The sequence below is a fragment of the Sinohyriopsis cumingii genome, chromosome 4, assembly GCF_028554795.1.
Source record: "Sinohyriopsis cumingii isolate HCF-2022 chromosome 4, ASM2855479v2, whole genome shotgun sequence".
NCBI lineage: Eukaryota > Metazoa > Mollusca > Bivalvia > Unionida > Unionidae > Sinohyriopsis > Sinohyriopsis cumingii.
Genome location: NC_142964.1, coordinates 128,230,379 through 128,250,744, shown reverse-complemented (window position 1 = coordinate 128,250,744; position 20,366 = coordinate 128,230,379). Strand labels below are relative to the sequence as shown.

Sequence of the window (20,366 nt, the reverse complement as noted above, 5' to 3'; positions counted from 1 at the left end):
AGCATATCGGTTGCAAGAAACATGTAGAAGTTGGGGAAAATTAAGAATTCGCAAATTTCAGTGCTGGAATATTTTAAGCCATCGGTGGAAGACCTGCAAGCTACCAATGCTGAAGCATTATTTGTGAGTTTTCTTGTCGAACACAATCTACCTTTATCAGCTGGAGACCATGCTAAACATTTGTTCCGAAAAATGTTCCCGGACTCGAAAATCGCTTCCAAATTTTCCTGTGGAAGAACCAAAATTGCTGCAGCTCCTGTTCATTCCTCACAGCAACAGTGCCAGTGAAAGAGTATTTTCTCTAGTGAGGAAAAATAAGAGACTTTAGGGCCCCCTTAGCTGCAGAAAATTTGTCAGCAATTTTAGTCACCAAGATCAACCAGCAGGCAAGAAGTCTGAACTGTTTAGAAAACAAATTTACGATCAAGCAGTTGAGGAAGTTCAAGTCTGCAACAGTATCATGTCTTGATAAATAAATATTTCTGTATATTTGTAGCGTTTTAGTTTTATATTGCGATCTTGATATAGTGTAGTATTGACGGTCAGAGTGGATGGAGTTATTGTCGTGGAATTTTTGGTTTCGTATTTTTCACTAATTCATGTCCAACTTCACGACTTTTTATCCCTATTTTCACTAACTGTGAGCCTGGAAGGTTGGCAGCTATGAACACGTGCACCTTGATCAAAACAAGCAGAAGACGTGGTATCAAAGAAAGTTAGCAACAAACTTAAATAAAAGCATTGTTTCATTTTTCTTGGTGATTGGAACATATTTATTGTGCCGCGAAAGTTTCCTGTTTGCAGCAAAAATGTTTATGCTTAAGGTCGCTACCAATGGTGGTGTAACACCCAAATTAAAGTTCAAGTATTTTGATATAGATATCTGGCTGTCAGGTTAAATGAAGGTGGGACATCTCACAAGAATGTTGATTTGTTTTAATTTTAATTTGTTCACATGTTTTCATTTTCCCTATGAATAGCCTCTTCTCCTTGATAGCCTCGCCATCATGGTAGTTGTCTCTGGCTGACCAAAATCTTGGCCAATTTAAGTACATGATGATATCTGCTTCCAGCTGACCAAAATCTAGGCCAATTTAAGTACATGTACATGTAGCATATAAACAACTATGCAGCCAGGTTCTACTAGGATAATGAATATCAGTGAATTGTTTTATGAAACATGTTTGTTAACAATGGGACATAGATTGAACAAGGACTATCATTTTTTTAATATATATATACGTGTAAGTTGTATTTTCTGACAGGATTTACTGATATATGAATTTTCTTACATGATTTAATATTCAAATTCAAGGATTTTTCATATAATGTACATTATTTAACACATTGCGTAGTGTACTACACGATTGTAAGTTGTCAATACACAAGTCCGTTTCAGACTAGTTGTCTTCATTTAACCAAAATTTCCAATTGGTTTCTCTCTGCGGATCCTAGTACTTGACGTGTTACCTCAAAAATTTCACTTCTATGCAAAATTTCAATTTATTTTCATCCCCCCCCCCCCCCCCCCGCATCTAAACGTCTGCTTATGTTGACAATATTACCTTGTTTGTGGTGGTGTTAAGATAAACTTATAGTACTACATTATGATAATGACAAATTTAAAAAAAAATTGGCAACAAAATATTGAGGTTGGCAGTTTTTCTGGCGACAACTATTTTAAAACCAGTGCCAGCCCTGATGGTCATTATTATGGCTACCTAACTTTTAACACTTGTCAGTTTTATGACTCCCTTACTTGTAACACTGGTCATTTTTATGGCTCCCTAACTTATATCACAGGTCACTCATGGCTTGCTATCTTGCTTCACTGGTCACTCTTATGACTCCCTAACTTACATTACTGGTCACTCTTACGACTCCTTAACTAATACCATGGGTCACTCATATGGCTTCCTTAGTTGTAACTGGCCATTTTTATGGCTCCCTGACTTATATCACTGGTCACTTATGACTCCCAAACATAGATTACTGGTCACTTACGACTCCCAAACTTAGATCACTGGTCATTATGACTCCCTAACTTTGATCACTGGTCACTTATGACTCCCTAACTTAGGTCACTGGTCACTCTTATGGCTAGCTAGCTGGCATCACTGGTCACTGTTATGTCTTCTTTATTTATAACATATACTTTTACATATCCAGTTTTTCTGTGTACATGATTGGCCCCATGAGAAGGCATCTTTATTAAATTTAAATTTTGATAGATATTCAGTGTGTTTTTCATGAATGATCTGTGATTAATAAAACAATTAGGGTTTAATCTTTGTACTCCATGATTAAGTAAAGCATCTATTCTGTGAAGCCCCCATGAGGAATTGGCATATTTAAACTGTAGGTTATGACTCTCTAGTGAATTTCTATCCCCACAATGAATTTGGTAGGGCATTTTTGGTTCCTAAAGAAAATTGCATTTCTTTTGTAAACTTGGTAATAAAAGTTTTGGGCATTAAAACATTAATCGGTCATTAAATATAGATATATGTGTAAGCTTGGTATTAAAAGTTTTGAACATTAAAACAGTAATTGGTCAATAAATATAGATATATGTGTAAGCTTGGTATTAAAAGTTTTGAACATTAAAACAGTAATTGGTCATTAAATATAGATTTATGTGTAAGCTTGGTATTAAAAGTTTTGAACATTAAAACAGTAATTGGTCATTAAATATAGATATATGTGTAAGCTTGGTATTAAAAGTTTTGAACATTAAAACAGTAATTGGTCATTAAAATATAGATTTATGTGTAAGCTTGGTATTAAAAGTTTTGAACATTAAAACAGTAACTGGTCATTAAATATAGATTTATGTGTAAGCTTGGTATTAAAAGTTTTGAACATTAAAACAGTAATTGGTCATTAAATATAGATTTATGTGTAAGCTTGGTATTAAAAGTTTTGAACATTAAAACAGTAATTGGTCATTAAATATAGATATATGTGTAAGCTTGGTATTAAAAGTTTTGAACATTAAAACAGTAATTGGTCATTAAATATAGATTTATGTGTAAGCTTGGTATTAAAAGTTTTGAACATTAAAACAGTAATTGGTCATTAAATATAGATTTATGTGTAAGCTTGGTATTAAAAGTTTTGAACATTAAAACAGTAATTGGTCATTAAATATAGATACATGTGTAAGATTGGTATTAAAAGTTTTGGGCATTAAAACATTTTTCAGTCATTAAATATAGATATATGTGTAAGCTTGGTATTAAAAGTTTTGAACATTAAAACAGTAATTGGTCATTAAATATAGATTTATGTGTAAGCTTGGTATTAAAAGTTTTGAACATTAAAACAGTAATTGGTCATTAAATGTAGATTTATGTGTAAGCTTGGTATTAAAAGTTTTGAACATTAAAACAGTAATCAGTCATTAAATATAGATTTATGTGTAAACTTGGTATTAAAGCATTAATATGTGGTTACTTTTCAGAATCGGAATGGAACTTTAACCGGAAAACCCAGAAGAAGTCTTGCAACACAGTTTGATAGAGGTACACAAGTTTTCAAAAGTCTTTAAGTTTCAGAGCAGACATATTGTACTTTCAGAAAGTGAATTTTTTAATTCATGTTCAGTTCACATTCATTTATGGGCAGTCATTTTTTGCATGCAGGAGAATCAGTACTTGATAAAGTGTTTTTGAGGAATTTATCAGGGATGACAACTCAAACAACCTTTATTAATTATGTCTTATTGATGTGTGGTCTAATAAAAGTTTTGCAACATCAGAAACTCTTTGTTTAAAAAAACTGATATAGTCTAATGCAGCAAACTTAAACAATAATGAAGGCAAACCATTCCATTTTTTTATTTTATTGTTGAACCATCATTAGTGGGTAAGTGAGACATGTCATTTTTCCACCACTGTAGTAGTGTAATTGTCATCAACAGTTTAAGGAATTCAGTAACAGGATTTGTTCGTACTTGGTTTAAATCATTGTGAAACTAAGAAACTTCTTTTAGCAGCCTGCTGGCTTGCCCCCTTGGACCTTGCAATCATGGTTACCTCATAGAAAATTTGTTAAAGTTTTGGTTAAAATTATTCTACTTGCTTATATTCCTAAGTCCTCTAGTGGATTTAGTTCACACTTGAGATGATTCCTTATGAAGCTGTGGCAGGGTGGCTTATACTTTTGATATTCGGTTCAAGGTCATAGTCTTTGAAAATTTTCATTAACGTTTTTGTTAAAGTTTTTTCATTTGCATTAATTTGCATTGAAGGATTGTTTTATACTTTGTATAAATCATGAATTGAAGACAATTCATTCTGCAACATCAGTGCTCAACCTGTTGACCTGGGGTCAAGGTCACACAATTTTCATTAATACTCTTATCGTAAGGTCAATATGCAGGCCTCACATGCCTAGAATGCTTAATTTAGCACACTAAATACATTTCTAATGTTTGAAATAAAAATTCTTCAAATCTTTTTTTTTTGTCTTGAAAAATTTAATTATAAATGGTTATGGTGTATATCTTGTTATTTTGTTCTACTTTCATTATATTAATCTAGTGTTTATAGTTTTGCTTGTACTTTTCTTTTTTATGAGAGAAATATTACAACAGGTTTTGTTTTAAAGAAAATGCCTAGTAAGAGCTGTCTTAAAACTTTTCTTTCTATTAATTAAGTATAAATTCCCCTTAATATAGAATCATGATGTTATAGGTTGATATTTCTGTAAATTTTTTGAGTATAAATTTCCCTTAATATAGAATCATCATGTTATTGGGTGATATTCCTGTAATTTTGCTAAGTATAAATTTCCCTTAATATAGAATCATGTTAAGGGGTGATAATCCGGTAATTTTGATAAGAATAGATTTCCCTTGATATTTTTGTTCTTTTGTTAAATTGCCCTAAGTATAGAATCATCATGTTATAGGCTGATATTCCTGTCATTTTGATAGGATAAATTCCCCTTGAAATAGATTTATCATGTTCTAGGTTGATATTGCTGTCATATTGATAAGTTTAAATTCCCCTTAAAATTGAATTATGTTATAGGTTGATATTCTTGTCATTTTGATAAGTATAAATTCCCCTTAAAATAGAATTTTCATATTATAGGTTGATATTCCTGTAATTTTGATAAGTATAAATTCCCCTTAAAATAGAATTTTCATATTATAGGTTGATATTCCTGTAATTTTGATAAGTATAAATTCCCATTAAAATAGAATTTTCATGTTATAGGTTGATATTCCTGTCATTTTGATAAGTATAAATTCCCCTTAAAATAGAATTTTCATATTATAGGTTGATATTCCTGTCATTTTGATAAGTATAAATTCCCCTTAAAATAGAATTTTCATGTTATAGGTTGATATTCCTGTAATTTTGATAAGTATAAATTCCCCTTAAAATAGAATTTTCATGTTATAGGTTGATATTCCTGTCATTTTGATAAGTATAAATTCCTCTTAAAATAGAATTTTAATATTATAGGTTGATATTCCTGTCATTTTGATAAGTTTAAATTCCCCTTAAAATAGAATTTTCATATTATAGGTTGATATTCCTGTCATTTTGATAAGGATAAATTCCCCTTAAAATAGAACTTTCATGTTATAGGTTGATATTCTTGTCATTTTGATAAGTTTAAATTCCTCTTAAAATAGAATTATAATATTATAGGTTGATATTCCTGTCATTTTGAATTTGATAAGTATAAATTCCCTTAAAATAGAATCATCAAGTTCATGCCTTTTGTCTTTCATGACCTCACTGATCCACATGTATGCTAATTTTTTTTTCTATGAAATGTATGCATTTAAACATGTTTGCATTGTGTATGTTTTCAGTTATGACCCAGCTCAGCTGACATTGCATATTTATCAGTAGCTCATATTGATTTACTGGCTCTTTTCCAGGTGGTCAAGAGCAGTGGACGAGTAAGTCCAGTGAAAGTGGTGGATTTTGTCCTGATGCATGGAAGAACTTTAAATTTGATATGGAATCCATCTTGGCTTGTCTCCCTTCAGATAGAAGATCATTATTATGAACTGAAGCAAATGTCCAGTTGCTGTATGATTAATTCAGTTAGATTCATGATCTCTCAATTGGAGCATGTGAAGTGATAATGGTATAGCCATTGTTTTTGTCACCGGTCAGCTTCTTGTTAATGGTGGATTGCTTGTCCAGGACACACATGCATAGGCAGCAAGACCTAAGTGTTTAGTCGGCTAAGCCATTCCACTGAAAGGTTAAACCACCAGTCATTCTGGTTGACTTCCATCAGAAAGTAGAAGATGACATGTATTATGGCAATGTTGATAGTCAGTTATCACTTGAAAATGTTGCTAGATTAATGTCATTAGTTTCTGGACAGAGTACCTGTATGTTCAGATGAAAGAGATCAGATTACTGTTTAGGACAAAAGTAAGCAAATTCGTTTTACTGCTGTTGGAAAAATAATCTTGGGATGTGTGATATCAGAGCCTGAGGTTGCAAAATGAGCAACCTGTTAGGTTTATTTAGCATTCTTTCTTATTTTAAATATGAACCATGAGAAATCTATAAAAACTGCTTGCATACATCTTCACTGTGACAGAAGAAGCTTCAAGATAGGAATTAAAAATGATGAAACTGGTTATCACTATGCTATTAACATAGCTTTGCAGTCTTTTCATACCCTCAGTCTGTGAGTACTTTTGTTGATCACTCTGTCTTGTCTGAAAACTAACACACTGTATTGAAATTAGATAAACTTGGTAGTATAAAATGATTTCCAAAAGAGTTATTTTAATATTAGTAATACATCACCTGTCACAGTTATTAAGCTTTACCTTTCCACAATTGAAAAACATTGTCTATTCTACATGCAACATCCCCATGTTCTATAAGTTATTTCATCATCAGTCTGTGCACAGTAATGCATCCTAATTCTTTTCTGGATGACATTTTCAGTCACACTTTGAAAAATTGGAGGACAAATTACAAGTGATGGTTTCACTAAATATCAGGACTTGATATTCATGTTCTGTCAGTACAAACTTATCCCTCAGTTTGTAATTATCATTTTGATAAGTACAAGTGTTAATTTAATTAGTGTGTTTCACACGACAACCCACCTGTGCCTTTCCTACTCATAAAAAAAGGTATGGGAATTACCTGTAGTAATAGATATATTTTATTAATGGTTTGTCAGATTATCCATTCAGTGTTTACATTAATTGTTTACATGTCGTATGTGGGTTTGTGCAGTATTGTTATTGAGGCTGCTTCTGTTAGTAACGACAATAAATCTACCAACACTATTTAGCAGAAGTTAACATGTTCCTCCAATTATTTCATTAATGTTATGTTTATTATTTGTTGTTTTTGTTAATAAATAATATAGAATAACAACAAGACTGATGCAACCCTTTTGTTTTTATCTTTTATCAGTTTTTGTTTATCGTACAAAAATTTCTTGTTTCAGACCTCTTAGTTTTAGATCTCTCAAAGTGTGGGTAATTATGGGCACAAGAAAAACCCATGGGGTACTTTCACTACATGTCTTCTGTGCACAAAATGTACATGAATGGACAAATGACTATTTTGTTGTTTGCAACCAGACAACACCATGGACCTTAAGAAAAGTATGTAAAGATATAGGGAGAGGAAAGAATGATGTTTTTCCTGTCCATCAGATCAGTTAGATCTATCTGTCTTCATAATATTTGGAAGTGATTGTGTCTCCTCGAATAAGAGCTAAAGATACAGCATCCTCCATGAGGGAACTACTACTGCCACCTGTGAGGAGGTTGCTGATTTTTAGAAGATTGAGTGTGCTCACCTTAATAAGGAGGAGCTGCACCTTCCTTGAGAAAGATAGTGGGTCTTCTAAAATGAAGGCTACATCTGTCATTGAGGGCTTTAAGCTTGCTGCAATCAAGTGCATTCCCCACCCCCAAATAAAGGTATTGAGGGGAAGCACTTTATAAAGTATTTCCTGAAGGGGATATTACAGAGCATGATTGCTGTTCACATAACCCTAAATTAAATAACTAGATAAAATTGATTTGAAGCAATTTACAATTTCAACACAGTGATTGGAGATCTGCCAACCCTCACAATTTTGGCATGAATTTCACAACTAGAGATAGTGATTCATGGATTTACATGCAAAATTATCATGAATTCTCAATCGGCTTAAATCATGAATAAAATAAATTTTATCCCGTTAAGTGCAAGTCAGAATAGCATCAGTGGTCATTCATACCCATGACGGTCCTGTATTACTAGTTGTGATGTTAGTAAAACTAGATTCATTTGTTACAGTTTGCCCTGTAGCAAGCATTGTAAAGTATATAATCTATATTTAGAACAGAAGTTTTACAAATACTCATGAAGAAAACCATGGCCCAACAATTTTTTTAGAAAGTGGGACATGTAAATACTCGTAGCAACATTTTTATTTTAAAACAAACACCAAAATGAAGATGGCTTTAGTTTATATTTTTCCGCTCATGTGCCAACACCACTAATTGTTAATCGATCGACGTTTCATCTTATGGATTAATACCATTTTGTAATTAAGCTATACAACAATTAAAATGTTTTCACCTCCACGGAAAAAAAATGTATTTCACAAAAAGTGAAATATAGATTGGAGTACACCAAAAATTGGCCTTGCATTCAGCCATCAAACATCGATGTACATTATGCTTTTCACACAGTAGTATGCAGCAAATTTTAGAACTGGGAGTATGCGCAGAGCCTCATATCATTGCTTACAGTTTACTTGTCATGCATGTACTATGCAGTGTTATTATATAGTACATGTATGACAGATAACTTGTAAGCAACTATACGAGACCCTGTGGGCATTTGGCAGATTGATGTGAAAAAGCACATTGCTTGCAAAAGGCACAAAAATATTGCAAAAATTAAGAGCACCTATCAGATTTCAGCTGTATATTACTTTAAGCCACCTACTCAAGTTCTGCAGGCTACCAATGCTGAAGCATAGTTTGTGAGTTTTCTTGTTGAACTTAACCTGCCTTTCTCAGTTGAAGATCAGCAACAGTGACAGTGAAAGAGTTATTTCCCATTGTAAGGAAAAGTAAGAAATTTCAATGCATTGTTAGGTGCTGAAAATTTGCAACAATATTAGTCACCAAGATTAAACAGAAGGCAAGAAGCCTGAGCTGTATTTAAACCAATTTACCATTGCCCAGTTGAGGAAGTTCAAGTTTGCCACAGCATCATATAGCAAATAGCGAGAAGTTTGTGTATATCAATAAATTTGTACTTGTAATCAGTGTAAATTATGTTTTAATTTTATTTCCGGATTTTCATATAATGCAGTACTGAACATAAAAGTGGATGGAGCTAGTGTCATGGCATAATTTTTCACTAATTGTGTTCAAAATTCACTAATTTTGATCCTGCTTTTCACTAATTTGGAGTCTGGAAGGCTGGCAGCTCTGCATACAATCTACGTATTAGGTGCAAAGGTTCAAACAAAACATGTTAAAATAGTCTGTTTTTAGACAGTATCAGACAATGTTAAAAAAGTAATGGACCTATTAATTTTAGGATAGCAAGGTTTCAACTCGGATGAAGACTTTATGGCCAGATTGAAGGACTTGATATAAAATAAATGAAAATCAGAAGTGAACCTGGATGATGCTGTAGCATTGTGGTGTTAGTATATATTTTTGTTACCGAGTGATATGGTTTGATTATGAATATGGATGGTGTCATCAGATAGTACAACAATGTACCAAAATCCTTGTCTTGTATATGCCTAGATTAAATCTGGCAATTAATACTGGTGTAAAAAAGGAAGAGTGTTCCCAAGTTTGATAAACTGTAAAAGACCGACAAGAAATTCTGGAGGAATGAAAGTATGACAGTGAGTAAAAACAATTGAAAAATGATTATGATGATGTAAACTGAACTGTCACATTTGCCAATGCATTCTCACATATTTAGATGATACAAGATATTTAGAAACACCCAAAAAGCGATCTTTATCATGCATTTTTATTGATTCTGATATTTGCAGGAGTAATTGTTTACTTTTTAAAATGGTCTAGAAATGTTTTGTTTACTTCCATGTGATGCTGCTGCTGCTGCTTTATTTATTAACTCAGACAAATTCTACCTTTTCTCACAATATATCTTATATAGTTTTGGTTTGTGTTTATCTTTTAAATCTTAAGCATTTCATGGATATTTTCAGTTAGGAGCTCTGGGTGACCAAATGGTCTAAAGAACTCGCCTTTACCCATCACTGCCATCATACCTTCATCAGTGTGGGTTCAAGTCTTGGGCACAGCCAATGTGTGTACTTGAGAAAACTTGCCTGTAGCTTCTGTTGTGTTGGTGGTTCTTCCAGGGTTTTCCTTTATTCTACCAGTTGTACAGACCACCATGTATGATCTATCATGTGCTGAAATCTGGCATAAAGCCCTAAATAACATATTTTAAAATATCTATGGGTTTACATAACCCTTAAATTCTCTCTGTTCTTATACAATGAATAATCTTTTCTACTACAGGTATAAGCTGTCAACTTTCATCTCCTCCGTGGTATTCATTTATCAAAGTCTCTACTTTATTGGTTACCTTTTGTACAATGGTGGGTTCTAATGGATATTTTTATCCAGCTCTATGTTTAATGCCCGTCTGTTTTATCCAGTAACCAGCAACTCCTTTCCTTGAAATTGGAACTATCTTGCAGCATGGTTTTACATGATAGAGTGCTTCGATTTGTGTTTTATGGGTTTTTATTTTCTTCCAAGATTGTATTTCATTCATGCAAAGGTTTTCCTTTCTCTTCTCCATCTTGATATATTGGTGTTAAAGTCTAGACTGCTCAGTAGTGTGACACCATCAAAATACACTTTACTTTGCTCCACAAAAACCACCAGTAGATTTGCAGTATCATCATCAGGCTACGTAAAGTTTGAAGTGCAAATTGATTTTTAATTTCTAGTCTTATTCCAAGTTATATCTGATATAATGGCTTGTCTTCAGCCTTGCAAAATTCTATTTTTTTATTCTGTAAATTAAGTTGAGTGTTTAATTGCTATTGTATTTTTGTTACCTGTACTCCTCTGCACATGATCCATATTTTCTTCACTACAATGTACTTTTCGTATTCTTCTTCCATGTGATCCTTGAAGATTATCTACAATAGTGTTGACAAATTTAGTTGTGTCCTTCTATTCCTAGCAATCTGATCAGACCTTATCCATTATTTTCCAAATTAAATTTCAAATTAACTTTTGTTAATCACCTAAAAAGTAACCGTTGCTCTAACTCAAATTTTCATGGTGGCCGATTGGTCTAAAGTGCTCTCTGTCACGGATCACTGTCATCTCGCCTCTATCTGCATAGGTTCGAGTCTTGGACTCGGCCAATGTGGATATGTGAGAAAGCTTGCCGTTAGCTTCTCGTGGGTCGGTGGTTCTTTCCGGGGTTTTCCCGGGTGAACAAGACAAAAACATGATGAATCGAAGCTTTAAAAAACCTGGAAATTTTCCTTCTCAACACCTGCAAGTTCACATAAAGTTGAAATTAGTAGACAACATAATAAAATGGTCAAATGAAAGATCATGAAACAACTGTTATATACTGGAAAACATTATTAAATGAAAGAAATGATTCAATTATTATTTTTCAAATAAAATAGATTCAGGCCTGGCCATTGGATGTGCAGGGCCGAAAGCAGCAAGTGATGAGCAGGACCCCTCACCACAGTAAAAAAAAATGTATAGCCAGCAGCGCGGGGCCCAGGGTGGTTGCCTCATTCACCTTGCCCTAGGGTCAGGCCTGAATATATTACTTGATAGCTGGTAATATATGTATAACTGTTTTTGGCAGAATGCATTTGGTCCAAATGTCAAGTTTTTCATTCTGTATTCTTTGTAACATAATCATAAACAGCAAGTTGGATTTATTGGTGAATAGTCCACCAATGCGCAGCAACAAGATACAACGTCAAAGTTAAGGCATATATATATATATATATATTGATTGCAAACTCATGGAGATGCTTTAGATTTTCAGGTAATAGATGCAAATACCTACAAACCAATGTAGACAGACAGAAACAAATACATAGCTTTGTTTATCTTACAGCATCAAGCTTTCAGAGTTGCATGCAGTATGCTTTTGAAGACGTTTAAGATGCAGTTAGTCCCACCGTCGAGCAAAGACATTGGAAAAATATCAAAATCAATTATACCATTTTCACTTAGTTCACAAGCGAGAACCTGATGCCATATGGCATTTTACACTTAATAATTCTTGACACTACAGGCAAACATAAAATCAAACTTGCATTGGTAGATACATTAAAACTTGTGGCATATAAATAACTTAAATAGTATAACTTTTGCCAGCAGACAAAATGTTGACTAAACCATAAACATTTATCAATACACTTTGATACCATGTTTCGCTTTGATCTTCCATTGTGCTTAAAAAATCTAATGCTTCCCTTGTGCTTAAAAAATCTTAAGAAAATAAGAAAATATTTTTTTTTAAATTGAAGTTAAATGTGCTTTTGGTTAATATGCAAAAGCATTGCTTTCAGTGTGCTTTTGGGGAATACAAAAGCATTGCCTTCAGTGTGCTTTTGGGGAATACAAAAGCATTGCATTCAGTGTGCTTTGGGGCATATGCAAAAGCATTCTTCAGTGTATTATTTGGGCATTTGCAAAAGTATTGCCTTCAATGTGGTTCTTTGGGGCATATGCCTAAGCGTTGCCTTCGATGTGGTTCTTTGTGGCATAAACAAAGGCATTGTATTCAGTGTACTATTTGGGCATGTGGAAAAGCATTGCCTTCAATGTGGTTCTTTGGGGCATATGCCAAAGCATTGCCTTCGATCTGGTTCTTTGAGGTATATGCAAAAGCATTGCTTTCAATGTGCTTTTGGGGAATACAAAAGCATTGCCTTCATTGTGTTATTTGGGCATGTGTAAAAACCATTGCTTTCAATGTAGTTCTTTGGGGCATATGCAAAAGCATTGCCTTCCATGTGGTTCTTTGGGGCATATGCAAAAGCATTGCCTTCAATGTGCTTTTTGGGGCATAAACAAAAGCATTGTCTTCAATGTATTATTTGGGGCATATGCAAAAGCATTGCCTTCAATGTGGCTTTTTGGGGCATAAGCAAAAGCATTGTCTTCAATGTATTATTTGGGGCATATGCAAAAGCATTGCCTTCAATGTGGCTTTTTGGGGCATAAGCAAAAGCATTGTCTTCAATGTATTATTTGGGGCATATGCAAAAGCATTGTCATCAATGTGGCTTTTTGGGGCATAAGCAAAAGCATTGTCTTCAATTTGTTATTTGGGGATGTGCAAAAGCGTTGCCTTCAATGTGGTTCTTTGGGGCATATGCAAAAGCATTGCCTTCAGTGTGGTTCTTTGAGGCATATGCAAAATCAATGCTTTCAATGTGGTTCTTTGGGGCATATTCAAAAGCATTGCTTTCAATGTGGTTCTTTGGGGCATATTCAAAAGCATTGCCTTCGATCTGGTTCTTTGGGGCATATGCAAAATCAATGCTTTCAATGTGGTTCTTTGGGGCATATTCAAAAGAATTGCCTTCGATCTGGTTCTTTGGGGCATATGCAAAATCAATGCTTTCAATGTGGTTCTTTGGGGCATATTCAAAAGAATTGCCTTCGATCTGGTTCTTTGAGGCATATGCAAAAGCATTGCTTTCAATGTGGTTCTTTGGGGCATATTCAAAAGCATTGCCTTCGATCTGGTTCTTTGGGGCATATTCAAAAGCATTGCCTTCGATCTGGTTCTTTGGGGCATATTCAAAAGCATTGCCTTCGATCTGGTTCTTTGGGGCATATTCAAAATCAATGCTTTCAATGTGGTTCTTTGGGGCATATTCAAAATCAATGCTTTCAATGTGGTTCTTTGGGGCATATTCAAAAGCATTGCCTTCGATCTGGTTCTTTGGGGCATATTCAAAAGCATTGCCTTCGATCTGGTTCTTTGGGGCATATTCAAAAGCATTGCCTTCGATCTGGTTCTTTGGAGCATATTCAAAAGCATTGCCTTCGATCTGGTTCTTTGGGGCATATTCAAAAGCATTGCCTTCGATCTGGTTCTTTGGGGCATATTCAAAAGCATTGCCTTCGATCTGGTTCTTTGGGGCATATTCAAAAGCATTGCCTTCGATCTGGTTCTTTGGGGCATATTCAAAAGCATTGCCTTCGATGTATTTTTTGTGGGTTATAAATGGTAGCAGCAGGATTAATTACTGGAGGAGTGATATTGTTCTAGCATTTGCAGGAAGCAGGTGATTTAACATACATGTATTTAATCTGGATGGAGTTCAGAAAGACGAGTTACAGAGAAAACTGCAGTGTTAACTTAAAACAGATCAATTTAAGACATTGAATTTCGTTTTTGCAAGAATGAAACGACAAGGTTTGGTGACTCAGACATTAAGCAACCCAGATGATGTTTTTCACTCTATATGCATCAACTGTGTGTGTCATACATAGGTACCAGATCAGAAAATAAGGCAAACTTGAAGAACCTAAACTTAATGACTTCGGCATATCTACTTACGGTGGCATTGTGTTTTTTGCTTACAAGTTTGGTATCTTATAAAACAGAAAAGACTGTAAACAAATCAATTCTCACAACCAGAAAATAATATCACAAAGATATAAATACCAATTTAGGACATCATTGTATCATACGAACGTGGAGCAAAATTAAGCCCTAGCAAATTTTACAGGAAGAAATATTAAATTTTTGTCTAAGGGGCGCTCTACAGATATGAAATTCTGTGAGAGTGACAGATGTAAAGTGAAGTTGTTTTCATTTGCAACACGCACAGTGGAGAGAATGTTAGCATACCTCTTTAGTTTCAAGTACTGTGGCTGAAATTTATTTGGAAATTATACATGATATAAGCTCACGGCTAACCAAAATGACTTCCGATTTGTCAAAATATCAGCCTGGATTAGTCTAAATTATACTATTTTTTGCAGTTATTAAAATCAGAAAAACAAATTTTGCCAAACAAGAAAATATCAACTTTTGAAAGTGCAATGAATCAGTTACCGAAAATACAAAATTAATTTTTTTTATCAGCTTTTTTTAAAAACAAAATTGCCGCTGAAATCCAGGAAGTAAAAATGACAGAGCACAGCTAGCAATTGTTCAATGGGTACACATCTGACGGAAGACCTAGCTAAATACTCTATAACCAATATTAACACCCATCAATCATATTCCGTCATAAATTGAATTAAAAGTTCTTTCAAAAGTACCTAATATATACAAGGGCTTTTTTTTAAATAGTGTAACTAGCGAAGAAAACAGGAAATTTTTTTTCTTTAAAAAATTTAATGCAAAAAATAAAATGCAATATACGAACCTGTAGAGCGCCACCTAAATACATTGATTGTACCAGGTCGCCTATTTGTGGTATTTGATATACATGTAATGGGGATACTATGAAAGGGAACACAAATTGGGGTGAATACTTCTGAAATAATCACTTTAACTTATGGAATCGATGATCTCTTGTTAGATGAATCACTGCAAGGTTTTCAAGATGATCACGTTTATGGATGCCTACTTCGGTAACAAGAAATAGGATTGAACAAGGCATTAAGAATTATAAACTAAAATTTCATTCAAGGACGGGTAATGCACACAATACTGGTACTACAGATACAAAGTTTGCCAAAAAGAACATTGGTTTAGAATACAATTGAACTTTCAGACACTAGGTGATAATTGTCGACTGTATCATCGTGCTCTTTCCCAGCATTTCAGATTATCATAATGTGCAAAAGCCTCTGATCGAGAGCGGTAGCCGAGATTGTGAACTGGAAATCATTTGTTACACGTATGATATGATTCCTTCAGAATCAATTGTGCAATAAGTTAATGGCAAATAAGGTAGTTATTTGATGAACAACAAAAGCATGCATGCATTAGTAATGTTAGTGTTACACTGATAACTATTGTACCTGAAGTTACTAATGTCCCTGAGAAGAACACGCGATAGTAGATTCGATAATGCTAGCTAGCTGATGTGCAACAATGTATCAGCATACAAATCAAAAGAAAAATATATACGGTCACAAAGTTATGTTGTGCCTGATAGGGTAGACACTGAAAACCGTCATGATTTTTGCCCTCATTACCGATCGTCACTAATCGTAGCAACTTTAAGCACTATGAATGTAATATAAATATCTTTATAACGTAATACTCGGTGGAGTGACTAGTTGTTGACATATAATGAATGTACTAGAAATATCTTTATAACGTGATACTCGGAGGAGTGACTAGTTGTTGAAATATAATGAATGTAATAGAAATATCTTTATAATATGATACTCGGTGGAGTGACTAGTTATTGAAACACTCTGCACTGGATCTATGAAATACAGAATAAAAATAGATTGTTCTGATCTCACTGTTATTATTGTTCCAACTGTTTTGACCAAAAAGAATTGCCAAAGAAAGTGATCACTCAAAGGTGAGAAGTGATCCTGATAGGTCCTGATAAATTAGATAAATCTATGTTTTTTTTTAGTTGTTATACGGAAAATATTTCACCAGTGACAAAACAAAATGTTTCCACTTCACAAGTGACATAATTTCTTATATTAACTAAACGCATGTAAATTTTCTTCTCATTCTATATCTTTTATGGCAATAACCTTTGATTTTCATGGACTTTACTCAGTGCAAATACGGTTTAACAGCTGCATTATTACTACATCGATAAGACAATGTTTCTAAATTGTACAATCATTTTTAAATCACCTTGTACATAAGCTTCAAATCAAACGTTTCTATTTTTGTTAACATATTTCATGCGTGGATTGATAATGTTAATTGTGGAGTAATGCAGAAACGTAAAAGAGTGGTTGTACCTGACAAACTTAAAAGCCTAAGTTCCTTAAACAACAGATTTTAATGATTGTGAGTTTACTTTTCAAGGATTTTCGTCCTTTATTTTGATTATTTCTGCATTCTAACGTTAATTTATGTGTGGCCTTGGCACAATTGCAGCATTGTTCTGTAGCAGACACTGTATGTCAATTAATTTCAACTCGAATCAACGCGCGATTTATCCATCGTTTTAAAATACAGGTGTGCTGCAATCCTTTTAAAGCTGATAAACAACCATAAAATAAATATGAATTAAATAAGATAAACGTAACACTTCCCCTCATAAAGAAAAAGAAAGATTTATATGATAAAACCTTCTTTTTGCCATAAATTAATTATGTATGAGGTTAAAGAGAAACATAATAAGAACTCTTAAGAATTATACACAGTGTACATGAAATGTTACATTTCTACACACGGGGAAGTGCATCTGCTATTAAATTATCTATTTCCTTGATTGCTTGATGTCTAGATCATATTCCTGTAACAACAAAATCTACCTTAGTTGTCTTTGATTTGTATTTTTCTTCTTGCCGATGAAAGTAAGGGGTTGTGGTCACTTCAGTATCAGTAGAATCCGAAGATATTACTTCACTTAAATCTTCACTGAGTGGTAAAATTAAACTAATTGCATGTATAACTTGGCTATCTCTTTCAATATGCTGGTTTTCCTATAATTTATTTAGATCCAAGGAGCACTAATGTTATAATTTAACTTATTTATTTTCTTTTTAGCTTTGTAAAAGACCGTAATATATAATTTGAAGAATGAGCAAGAGAGACGGAACTCCATTATTACTAAACTCAAAAGTTCTCTCCATCATAGTTCTGTCAAACCGTATTTTCACTTTGACTTGAATTGCTGGATGCCGAATTCAAGCATAACAGACCTAAAAGTTGACCCTTCACCTGATTGGACAAATTTGGAATGGCCAAATTGAGTTAAACACTTTATCAAAGTTTTAATATTCCTCAAAACAATTGCGTCTGGAAACCTTGTTGACGCACACACAATGATCAACAGGTATTGGTTACCGGACTTGGTCTTAGGTAAGGGACCAACACATTCTACCATAATTATACTAAATGGTTCGTCAAACGAAGGAAAAGGTTGTAGATGATCCTTAGGTCTTTTCTGATTTGGTTTTCCTACCATTTGACAGGTACGACAAGATCTACAGTACTTACTAACATCACGTTTGATTTTTGGCCAATAGAAGTGAGTCAAGATCTTGTGATAAGTCTTATTAATCCCTAAATTACCAGCCAAATAAGTTTCATGGGCCAGACTAAGTATTTCTTGTCTGTAAGGTTTTGGAACTACAGTTTGATAGTTCGCTGACCACTCATCACCAACAGGTACCTCGGGATGTCTCCATTTTCTTATAAGAATTAAATTTTTAATGAAATAACAGACAGGAACTTCAGAGGGTTCAGATTCACTAATGGCCATTTGAAACAAAGAGGAGATCTCAGGATCTTTTTCCTGTTCGACAAGTGATTGTCGTTTGTAACCCTCTTTAGAAAAGAGGATCACTGTGATCAATACCCTTTGATTGATCCAAACAAGGAGTGAATGTGACCTCATCAAAAGCCTGACCAATACATGAGTCAGCTCAAGGAATACTTTCTTCATCAACATCATTCTCATTGTCTCCAGCTAGGTCGTTGCCAAGTAATAAATGAATGTCCTCAACTGGTAAAACAGATACTGTGCCGACTGTCACGGGTCCTGAGACTAAGTCTGATGACAAATTTACACAATGGCGAGGAACATTAACAAAGCCGCACTCTATTCCCTGAATAAGAACACTCATTAGAAGAGGATTCTCAGGAAAAGACAAAGTACTTGGCATTAAAAGACTCTGAGAAACTCCCGTGTCCCTTAAAATTTTAATAAGGATAGGATTGGCCGAATCACCCAAAAGTGATATAGAACCCTTAGATAAAAATGGTTCATAATTCTCCATAATAAAATCAGACTGGGGTTTATTAGATCCAACAAATGTATTGCTTTCAATACAAGACCGTGACTTGACCTCTTAGAAATAAGAGCATTTGGAATAGGTCTGTCTTGATTCTGATGTCTATTTTTCAATTTGTAGCAATCAGAAATAACGTGTCCTTTCTTCTTGTAATAGATACACGTAGGAACAGATAAGGATTTTGTATCAAGCTTATCAGAAGCTTGATTTTTAGAAGTTGTGCCAGTTTAAGTTTCAGAAGGGCTTGCATTAAGCTGAAGTACTTTTCTGCCAGAAGACTGTTGAGTAGAAGTCTTATTTACAAAAGAAACGTTATGAGCAAAAGGATTATTCTCAGCGGCACGAGCATAATTTGCATGGTTTCGATCTTATGCTCGTCAAGATGAACCCTAATGCCCTGATGGCTGTACGCTCTGGCCCTAATGGTTGTTACACCGAAACTGCACCAATTACAACACCCACTGTGATGCACAGTTTTTTTTTACGTTTTTTCTTGCTTGTTTTTGTGGATTTTTTTTTCATTTGACTTTCTAGCGATCGTATTGCGTGCACATAGCAAATATGTCACATGGGCATTCAGCATAATGAAAATATCATTTTTTCAGTTGGTGGGAAATTGGGGGTTGGGCATGCCTTATGCGAACATTTTAAACCTTTTCTAACAGCGGAATGTATATTTTATTTATATTTTGGGTTACGTATTTGATCTCTGTAATGTATAAATGTATGGTTCAGAACTATATAGAAAAAGTGTTCACATCTAGTAATAACCGAACTGCAAACCTTTTAATGTTATCACGCGCTACAAGCGTAGACCAAGGAGTCTCATTTACTAAACGTAAAATAAAATTATATAAGGTTTCGTATAGTCTGACATTCAGATAGAACGATTGCACGGTCTCATTCTATTTGTATTTACAAAGAAAAAAATATTCTGTAGGCGTGTAATGAGTTACCGCAACGCAAATAAAATGCTGTAACTGATTCTAAGGGCAGTGAATATTGATTTTTGATCAAAACCTACACTTGAGTCTTAGTGCCATCAGATATTGATTGTTGAAATTACTTTTGTTTTCGGTTGATGTTTAGTACTTGGACTTATACATTGTGCCTATGACGCACTTTCCGTACTGTCATTCTTATTGGTCCCTTTAATTTAGTACTTGGAATTGTACATTGTGCCTATGACGCACTTTCGGTACGGTCATTCATATTGGTCCCTTTATTTTAGTACTTGGAAATGTATATTGTGCCTATGACGCACTTTCGGTATGGTCATTCGTATTTGTCCCTTTATTTTAGTACTTGGAATTGTACATTTTGCCTATGACACACTTTTGGTATGGTCATTCTTATTGGTCCCTTTATTTTAGTACTTGGAATTGTACATTGTGCCTATGACGCACTTTCGGTATGGTCATTCGTATTGGTCCCTTTATTTTAGTACTTGGAAATGTAT

General features: G+C 34.0%; 1 protein-coding gene across 2 annotated transcripts in view; it reads left to right on the top strand.

Annotated features, from left to right (window-relative positions):
- Positions 1 to 7,393, top strand: part of LOC149802079 (m7GpppN-mRNA hydrolase-like) — a 32,245-nt gene extending 24,852 nt beyond the window's left edge. Inside the window, exons 8-10 of one of the 2 annotated variants that reach the window (XM_089956475.1) lie at positions 3,464 to 3,524; positions 5,903 to 6,037; positions 6,095 to 7,393. In XM_089956475.1, the coding sequence (XP_089812601.1) occupies positions 3,464 to 3,524; positions 5,903 to 6,033 (192 nt within the window). In that variant the 3' untranslated portion in view covers positions 6,034 to 6,037; positions 6,095 to 7,393. Of the gene's footprint in view, positions 1 to 3,463; positions 3,525 to 5,902 lie in introns of both variants that reach the window. The other variant, XM_089956474.1, reaches the window with a different exon arrangement.
- Positions 7,394 to 20,366: the final 12,973 nt, after the last annotated feature.